Source organism: Dermacentor silvarum, chromosome 3, assembly GCF_013339745.2.
Source record: "Dermacentor silvarum isolate Dsil-2018 chromosome 3, BIME_Dsil_1.4, whole genome shotgun sequence".
Lineage (NCBI taxonomy): Eukaryota > Metazoa > Arthropoda > Arachnida > Ixodida > Ixodidae > Dermacentor > Dermacentor silvarum.
Window position 1 is genome coordinate 169,880,804 of NC_051156.1, and position 9,210 is coordinate 169,890,013.

The 9,210-nt window shown below is 48.1% G+C and overlaps 1 protein-coding gene and 1 long non-coding RNA gene across 3 annotated transcripts in view; one reads left to right on the forward strand and one right to left on the reverse strand.

Moving 5' to 3' along the window:
- The window catches only part of LOC125944073 (uncharacterized), a 41,174-nt gene extending 32,772 nt beyond the window's left edge, over positions 1 to 8,402 (forward strand). The window contains exon 3 of the long non-coding RNA XR_007466104.1: positions 8,311 to 8,402. This is a non-coding gene — a long non-coding RNA (uncharacterized LOC125944073). The remainder of the gene's footprint in view (positions 1 to 8,310) is intronic.
- On the reverse strand, positions 5,083 to 8,648 carry LOC119444119 (glutathione S-transferase Mu 1). Of its 2 annotated transcripts, XM_049663872.1 has the most exons (3): positions 8,604 to 8,648; positions 8,163 to 8,454; positions 5,083 to 5,735 (listed from the first exon to the last, which is right to left on the reverse strand). In XM_049663872.1, the coding sequence occupies exons 2-3, from the start codon at positions 8,420 to 8,422 to the stop codon at positions 5,321 to 5,323; spliced, it is 675 nt and encodes a 224-aa protein (XP_049519829.1). In that variant the 5' UTR covers positions 8,423 to 8,454; positions 8,604 to 8,648; the 3' UTR covers positions 5,083 to 5,320. The 2 variants fall into 2 exon arrangements, with proteins under 2 accessions (XP_049519829.1, XP_037564522.1); XM_037708594.2 differs by lacking the exon at positions 8,604 to 8,648 and having other exon boundaries at positions 8,163 to 8,585.
- Between the last annotated feature and the right edge of the window lie 562 nt (positions 8,649 to 9,210).

Sequence of the window (9,210 nt, forward strand, 5' to 3'; positions counted from 1 at the left end):
CATCGTCGTCGTCGTCGTCATCATCATCATACATTCACCGTTGGTCCTCACTTCTAGGCCTTCCCAGTCTAAGAGCTTGAATATTTCTTTTAAGCATGCAGTGAATAGCATTGGAGAGATTGTGTCTCCTTGCCTGACCCCTTTCTTGATAGGTAACTTTCTACTTTTCTTGTGGAGAACCGATGTGGCTCTGGAATCTTTGTAGATATTTTCCAAGATATTCACGTATGCATCCTGTGCTCCTTGATTGCGCAATGCCTGTATGACTGCTGGTACCTCTGCCGAATCAAATGCCTTTTTATAATCTATGAAAGCCATATAGAGAGGCTTATTGTCACTCCGCAGATTTCTCGAGTACCTGATTGATGACATGGATGTGATCCACTGTAGAATAACCCTTCCTGAATCCAGTCTGTTCTCTTGGTTGATTGGAGTCAAGCGTTGCCGTGATTCTATTGGACATGACCTTGGTGAATATTTTATACAGTACTGAAAGCAAACTAATGGGCATATAATTTTTCAATTTTCTAACGTCTCCCTTTGTATGGATTAGTATAATGTTGGCGTTCTTCCAGCTCTCCGGTACACTTGAAGTCATGAGGCATTGCGTATAAAGGGCCGCAAGCTTTTCAAGCATGATATCTCCTCCATCTTTTATTAAATCGACTGTTATTCCATCTTCTCCAGCCGATTTTCCCCGGGTTATGTCTTGCAAGGCCCTTCTAACTTCATCGCTAGTTATAGAAGGGGCCTCTGCATCCTGTTCATCACTACTTCGAATGAAAGTAGCTTGGTTGCTCTGGTCACTGTACAGGTCAGTATAGAAATCTTCCGCTGCTTTTACTATGTCATCGAAATCGCTGATGATATTACCTGGCTTATCTTTCAGTGCATACATCTTGCCTTGTCCAATGCCAAGTTTTCTTTTGGCTGATTTCATGCTGCGTCCATGTTTTACGGCTTCCTCAATCTTTCCCACGTTATAATTTCGAATATCCCTTACTTTCTTCTTGTTGATAAGTTTTGACAGTTCAGCGAATTCTATCTGATCTCTTGAGTTTGACACTTTCATGCTTTGTCGTTTCTTTATGATGTCCTTTGTCCTAATATTGGTCCTTCATTAGGACAGGCACGCACTAGGCATATATACCTTTAGTAAGGCAGAACTGTGGAGCAGCCGTGGCTTCAGATCGGAACGTCAGCAGGGGCGGTATTCTGTAAGAGTCTACCTAGTGGACTGTCCATTTCGGCTGTCGCTGATTGGCTGCTGTACCGCAGAATACCGCCCCAGCGCACCTGGGGCTGTTTTCTGTAAGAATCTACCTAGTGGACTGTCCATTTCGGCTGTCGCTGATTGGCAGCTGCTTGATGTGCAGGAAGATGCCAGCCAGTGTCCTTCCTGCACATCAAGCAGCAGCCAATCAGCGACAGCCGAAATGGACAGTCCACTAGGTAGACTCTTACAGAATACCGCCCCTGGCGCCGCCAACTGCAGTAGTTTGCTTGCCTCATCAGTTCACGTTGCGCCGCCTTCCGCAGCAGTTCGTGTCGCCGCAGTGCTGTCGCATTTACCGTAATGGCGCCAAGACGACCGCAGCCGCTGAGCAGTGCTAGGATTACCAGCAGTGTTGAGTGTGAGCACTAAACACCACGGCGTTACTACGAAATGCTTACGCATCATTCAAATAACTCCCTGGGGAGATTCTGCGTAAATTTTTACTTAATCATGACTGCGTTCCGCTTGGAGACAACATTTATGAAAAAAGCACACCACTGAGTGTAAAAGTTTACTTATTTTGGGGCTTTTCTTTTTTCTCGTCTGTAGAATACTCTGCGAACTCGCACAACAGCTACTAATAGCGGCTCAACCTGTCGAACTGTCCAAATTGAAACGCGCCAAGCGTCTCAAGACGCTGGCTTGCCCGCTAGAAATTCATGTTACCCTCTCACGAGAAGACAGCGCTATTCTCCGAAGACTTCAAACAAAATAGTGACTCCTTTTTTCCACTGCTATATTCAAGGCCTACCTGGGCGACTAAAATGCTCGAACATGCATGGAATATCCGTCCCTAGAGCATTGTCTATTATGACATTGCCCTCACATTCAACCCAAGCTGCAGTCAGCCCTCTCCACCATTCCCACTAACATCCAGCCACGGTCATGGACGGACTGGCTCACTCCACTACTCCATGCAACTAACATTCTCCTGCTGGTTCTTATCTAGCACGTTCGATACGTGTTGAGTCAGGACTGGTAGCTGACCGGCCAGAGGTGAGCGCCGTACGTTGGCGTAAAAATAAAAGTTTTCGTCTCTCTTTTTATAAGAGAGTTCAATGCCGTCGGACGATGCATGCCTCCGTGGCGTAATGGTTTCAATGTTGGGCTTCTGGGGTAGAGGTCCAGTGTTCGAATCCTGCAGGTGGGTGATTTTGATAATGTTTATTTAATATTTTATTACGTAGTACATTCAGCAACAATGGAGACGAATTACAACAAATGATTGAAGACCTTAATCGAGAAAGTGTAAGAATTGGGTTGAAGATGAATATGCAGAAGACAAAGATAATGTTCAATAGCCTGGCAAGGGAACAAGAATTCAGGATCGCCAGTCAGCCTCTAGAGTCTGTAAAGGAGTACGTTTATCTAGGTCAATTACTCACAGGGGACCCTGATCACGAGAAAGAAATTTACAGAAGAATAAAATTGGGTTCGAGTGCATACGGCAGGCATTACCAAATCCTGACTGGGAGCTTACCACTGTCGTTGAAAAGAAAAGTGTACAATCATTGCATTCTACCGGTGCTAACATATGGGGCAGAAACTTGGAGGTTAACAAAGAAGATCGATAACAAGTTGAGGACCGCACAAAGAGCGGTGGAACGAAAAATCTTAGGACTAACGTTGATAGAGCTAGGAAGAGAGCGGTGTGGATCAGAGAACAAACGGGGATAGCCGATATTCTAGTTGACATTAAGCGGAAGAAATGGAGCTGGGCAGGCCATGTAATGCATAGGATGGATAACCGGTGGACCGTTAGGGTTACAGAATGGATACCAAGAGAAGGGAAGCGCAGTCGAGGACGGCAGAAAGTCAGGTGGGATGATGAGGTTAGGAAATTCGCAGGCGCAAGTTGGAATACGCTAGCGCAAGACAGGGGTAATTGGAGATCGCAGGGAGAGGCCTTCGTCCTGCAGTGGACATAAAATATATAAGCTGATGATGATGACTTTCTTGAAAATGACGCATTTACAAAGTCGGAGAGACGTTTACAGCCAGACGGATGAAGTTTAGGCAAATCCATGTACTTTCCATAATTCCCAAGGTGGCTGAACCGCCCCTAAGGTGTACCAGAATGGCGGAGTGGGTGCGCCTTGGCAAACGCCGAGGGTGAAGCAAAATGCGGTTGAACTGCGGCGGCGCATTATCCTCAAGCTCCGGCTGTTTTGGCAGCGCCCATTGGCTAAGGCGAGCTCACGGGCTGAGTAGCTGTCGTCTGCTCGACCAGCGTCTCCTTATTTTTGCAGGGAGAGCTACATTGGTCGTATTCTCGCCGTTTCGCTGTGGACGGTGGCCGCACCGCGAGCTGAGCCGTAGCCTAGCAACCGCCGCAGCTGGCAGCGCCGCTCGCTGCACCACCTAGCATGACGTCAGAGGAGGAGCCGGTGAAACCGCGTTGCAACAACAGAGGAGGATCCGGCGTTGCATCATATATATACAAGGGGCGGCTCGGATGGGATTCGTCGGCAGATATGGAAAGTGAGTCGGAGAGACTGAAAGAAGCCAGGCTTCGTCGTCGGAACGAAACCAAGAGGAGGCAGCGAGCCGAGGAGACGGAGGAAGAACGAGTCGCACGCCTCGAGAAGCGTCGTAAGTACGAAGCGGCCAGCCGAGTGGATTCAGATGAGGATGGTTCGTCGTCTAGTTCGGCATTTCGTGCCAGGGCCGCGGATCAACGACGGAATGAAACCAGGAGGAGGCAACAAGCTGCGGGGACAGAAGAAGAACGTACTTGGCGTATCGAACAGAGACGGCAGAGTGATGCAGCTCGGAGAGCGGCGCGCCTAGCCGCCGATACAACGCATTTGGAGGACGTGAAGGCTCGCCGTGTGACGCACAATGTGATTCGGCTGGCTGAAAGTTCAAGTGCGGCGCGCATGTTCCAAACGGACTTTACAGACAATCCGTTTGGATTTGCGTGTAACCGTACCTCTCGCTACGCACACCCAGGCATAACTGAGTTAAGTCACAGCCAATTTTTTTTCAATGCCAGCGCAATCGCTCGCTCCTCAATGGGAGCCGTTGGTGTGCCTTAGTTCAGTGAATTGCCGCGACGTGACGTTACCCAGATGGCACAACTACAGTTACTGTATGGGATCCCTTAAGGGAGCCAGAGTTGCGCCAAGGTACGCCATCTCGGGTTCCAAAGTTATGCGGGAAAGCCACTCTCCGTACGCGGAGGAGCCGCACTCGCGCGGCACTGCCAGTAGCAGTTCTTGTTTCTTGCTTTCTTTCTAATCTTCATTATGTTGCGAGTAAAAACTAGATTTCTCCCCTCACGTTTACGAGTCTAGATTTTACGCTTACGTGCCTTAGTAGTAATCATTACTTAAAATACAGCGTGTGACGAACATACACATCGGTGCAAAATAATTATAGCACTTTCGTGGTATGTATAGGCGATCACGGCCAGTGATTGCTGAAAATGGGAATGCGTGATTCAACAGCGCCGTCGTTTCCAACTTTTCTTGTACACGCACACACACGCACGCACGCACGCACACACACACACACACACACACACACACACACACACACACACACACACACACGCACGCACGCACGCACACACACACACACACACACACACACACACACACACACACATGCACACACGCACACACACACACACACATGTGTGTACGTGTGTATGTATGGATGGATGAATCCATCCATCCATCCATCTAGGCATGAAGAAAAAACAATCACCATGACACAAGCTTCCATCTATTCATTCGCCTGCTAATTCTTCCCTCCGATCGTTCGTCTACCCGATCAAATACTGAGGATGGCTCGAAAAGCTAAAGTTGTCCTAGCAGCCCTTATTTGACGTGTCCGACGAATAATCAAAATAACGAACACACTAATAGTGATAACGGTGTGCCTCCTGTATTCGAAAGTGACAAGAGCAATAAATACATATGACACATGAAGCGAATCGCCACTTTGTTTAGCCACACGGGTCGCATCAGCTACCAGTGCCGATGTACTGCGGGTTGCACAACAAAATCACGTTTATCCAGCGAATAGCAAAACCGGCGCCTACTCATGCCCTTCGGATGGCTTGTTGTAGCCCCACTTCCTGAGGTGGCTCAAGATGGGCCACTTCTTGTACCGGTCCGAGGCGAAGTACTCCTTGATGTTGGGCAGTTCTTCGAACCTGTTCATGTACTCCACAATGTGCGGGTACCGCTGCAACGTCTCCGGTTGGAACTCTCGGTGCCAGTCGAGTCCTTCGTAGAGGAGGAAGTCCACGTACGTCAGCCTTTCCCCCAATGTCCACTTCCGGCAGGCCAGGAAGTCGTTCCAGGGACCCAGGACCTGGTCCAGTTTCTTGGCGTATGATTCGAGACCGTGCTCGAGCTTAGCATCTGGTACAACGCCGTAGGCTAGAAGGAGACACAGATCTCGCGCCTGCTGCTCGATGACGTCCAGTTCCGCAGTGTCCTTGTCGTTCCTGGTACACAGAAGACGCAAACACATGCAAATGAAGTGAGCATGGTACCTTAAGAATAACGCTGTTGCAAGGGCGAATACGCCGATGCACGAGAAGTACGTACCGAAAGCGATATGACTAATTGCATGTGGAAACAGCTCTATAGCTCTACAAGTTTACGGATTTAGTTGCTTTATTTACTCACAGTGAGCAGTGGCCATAATAACAAAGCTTCATTTCAGTTTGTAACTGCAGTCTACTCTTGAGCCAGAATAGGAAGGTCTCCCGTGCCCCTGTCTACGCTGTCTGAAGATAAAATGCTCTCATATAAACGGCGCATGACCAAAATTTGTTTGCGGAATGAGTCATCATCACTCTATTATATCGTCCTGTCCAGCCGCACACTTTAATTTTATCTGTGAGGAACGCTGGAGCTACGTGCTCACGCGAACAATAAGGGCGTACGTACAGCATACTATAGGTCGTACATTACTCGGAAAAAAGAGGGAAACAAAGCATAGGTCCATAAACAACATACACTGCAGGAAGGATCCCACAACATCCCTTTGAACTTGCCCTTTTGTTGAAGGCCTTGAGTTGAAAGCCACTCAACACCTCAAGTCGGATGTCGAAAAAAAAAAAAAAAGGACTGGTGGGCTAAGGCTACTTCATCCAACATGACACCGTAGAACCCATGCATTAGGTGTAAATTGTGGATTGAATTTATGCAGATGCCACGTAACTATCAATTCCGCTATTCAGAACTCACATTTTCAACGTCCTGCACGATTACACTTTTATTAATCACTAAGTACCCTAAACGGCCGAGGCAGTGGCTATTGCCCTTGCTATGTCCTACATAGAAATCCAAGTTATCCTGAGCAACTCGCGCACAGCCGTCCAAAATTACGGCAAGGGAAGAATTTCGCCGGAAGCTTTCCGGATTCTCAAAAGCAGAACTCAAGCTCGGGAAACCGCTATCACCGTGATGTGGTTCCCCGCCCACATGCGCGCAGTCTATCCTAAACTTACCAACCTTAACTAGAGAGCAAACTCCGCTGCACGCGACATAATTGACCGTTACGGAACACCTCTCGCGGTTGACGCAGACAACTGGGGCTAAACGAGCTACAATAAAACAACTAAGGCCTTCTATCTGGCGCGACGAAGTTTCACTCCGCCTAACAACAAGTTATGCAGAGCCCAACCTACCACCTGGTGGCAACTACGCACAGACTGACACTTATCCAAACCCACTAGCGTATCATAGATTCTACCCTGACATCTATCCCGACAGCACCTGCAAGGTCTGCGGCATAGAACCTGCTACACTAAAACACATGCTCTGGCAATGTGAGGCAAAGACTAAAGGCATTAATCCCGATGTTTCCTCGGCGAGGTGTGCCGATGCCCTGCACAGCTCCAAGCTCAGCGATCAAATCTGGGCCGACCAGCAGGCCCGCGAAGCGGCAACTAGGCAAAGTCTGGACGTCCCGACGTGGGAGACCTGAGCCCGGGTCACCAATATGCAGGATACTTAATAAAAGTTTTTACCAACCAACCAAGTAAAATCTTGGGTTGTTCGCAGCACCGACACTTTCCACTTCACTAAGGTACAGTTTCTAGTACATCTATAATTTAAGAAAAAGGTCCAGTTATCAACACGGTGAATAATCAGAAGCACTTTGAGCAAGAGCCGTGTCACTCCTTCGTTTATGTAACCTCTTCCCTGCAAGGAGAATAGTTCCCTACCACTCTGGCACAGTGCACTCGTCACGACCGCTCAATTCCCGTACATGTTCAATACCCTGACGTCCCAGTTGTTGTGGTGTTTACGTACCCGGCATAACGTAACGATTTGTTTTTGCTTGATTCTATTCTTATTATCCACCGCTCGCAGTCGATGGAACCGGATGATAACCCAGATGGAGTGCTGCTTTTACCACCTACGAAGCGTCGAAAAGGAAAATGATTGCAATGGAACCATGACATTATCCCCGCTAAGCCACCTCCCAACAATTCTGACTGTTGAGCGTTGCAACTGTAAGGAAGAAATAAATTAATTTCTAATACGTAAGAGTTGCTAAGAAAGCATTGAAACTTCGTGTTTTCCGCATACTCGCGTAACAGTGCGTATCGGGTTTAGAGAGCTACAGTGAACGAACACGGCAAACCTTAGGCTGAGGCCAACATTCCGACAAAAGGAATTTTCTTCATGGCAACAATTGCTTGAAACAACTGAAACGATGTCAGAGCATCGAGCAGTTGTTGCCCGGACGACGTATTCTTGTCGCAACGTTGGCGCCAGGTTGAGGCTTCGGTTGTTCGGTCACTGTTCATCCTTTCAAGTTTCAATTTTCTTGTGAGTCTGTCTTGTTTGAACTCGAACACATTCAATATACCACTTGATACGATTCATCATCTATCAATGGTATGCCATTAACGTACCGGGCCACGAGGTCGTGCTTTCTTCCCAGGTAGCGAAGGATGGCCAAGCTCTGGGTCAACCTGACGTCGTCGTCGACGTAGTACGGCAGGTTGGGGAACGTCAGGCCCAGCGTGGACTTTGCCTTGTGCCACTTGTCGTACTCGGGAGGGGGGCCGACCTTGAACTGTTTGTCTTCAAACTGGACTCCCTTGTAGACGAGAAGGTTGCGGATGGGTTGTGCCAGGGACCTCACATCCCAGTAGCAGAGTACGGGACCCATCACTTCCGGCCGATGACCGCTGGATCAATCGTCTGCTTGGTAATAAGTTTTGTTCTAAATACACAAACATCGTCAAATCCTTTCACATTAGGAGCGTTGCCACATATTCCGAAAGTACTTGGCATTTGCTGCTACAGGAGCATCGGAAAGGACATGTGCTGTTGTCCTGACATATACTTACCTTGAAGTGTTTTTCGTCTTCCTCAGTCACTTTGCACACAAGGACGGCGTTTCGCCAAAGAGGTAACACTTTATAGACTTACGTATAACACCACGTGCCTCACTCTGTAATTTTCTTTCAGAGAGAGACCATACACTTATCGTCTCCCGTGTCATTAAAAACACTTTTGCCTCCACACTCCGTGTAGACAGAGCTGTTATTGTTGCAAGGCTTTTGTCTTATCTGTGCAAATGGAAACCGAAATAACACGCGACTCTGCTTCGCTTGGACACAAAGCGCTCGGGTCATGTACCCTGCACAACATTTACCCTGCGAGTTTTTATGGCACTGATACGGTGAATGGCAGGGGAGAGACCAAACGCTACAATTTTTTTTTCTTTGTGTATCACTTGACGGTTTCCGGGTATGTTTGCTCGACGTGCGGTGTAAACTCGCGGTGCTGTTTGACTCAGTTGTATACTATACAGTCTGTCTCCGAGCGCCATTTCGGACCGCCCGGACGCTTTTCCCAGGGTTAGAGCATATCCTTGACGTTCTCGGCGCATGACTTCAGTATCCGGGCAACAGGACTGTCTCGTAGGGGAAGATGATGTACAGTTCATAAGTT

Coding starts and splice junctions, on each gene's coding strand:
- LOC119444119 (XM_049663872.1), bottom strand. CDS start 8,422: ATGGGTCCCGTACTCTGCTACTGGGATGTGAGGTCCCTGGCACAACCC. Junction 5,736..8,162: donor AAGCACGACCTCGTGGCCCG/GTACGTTAATGG, acceptor TCTGTGTACCAG/GAACGACAAGGACACTGCGG.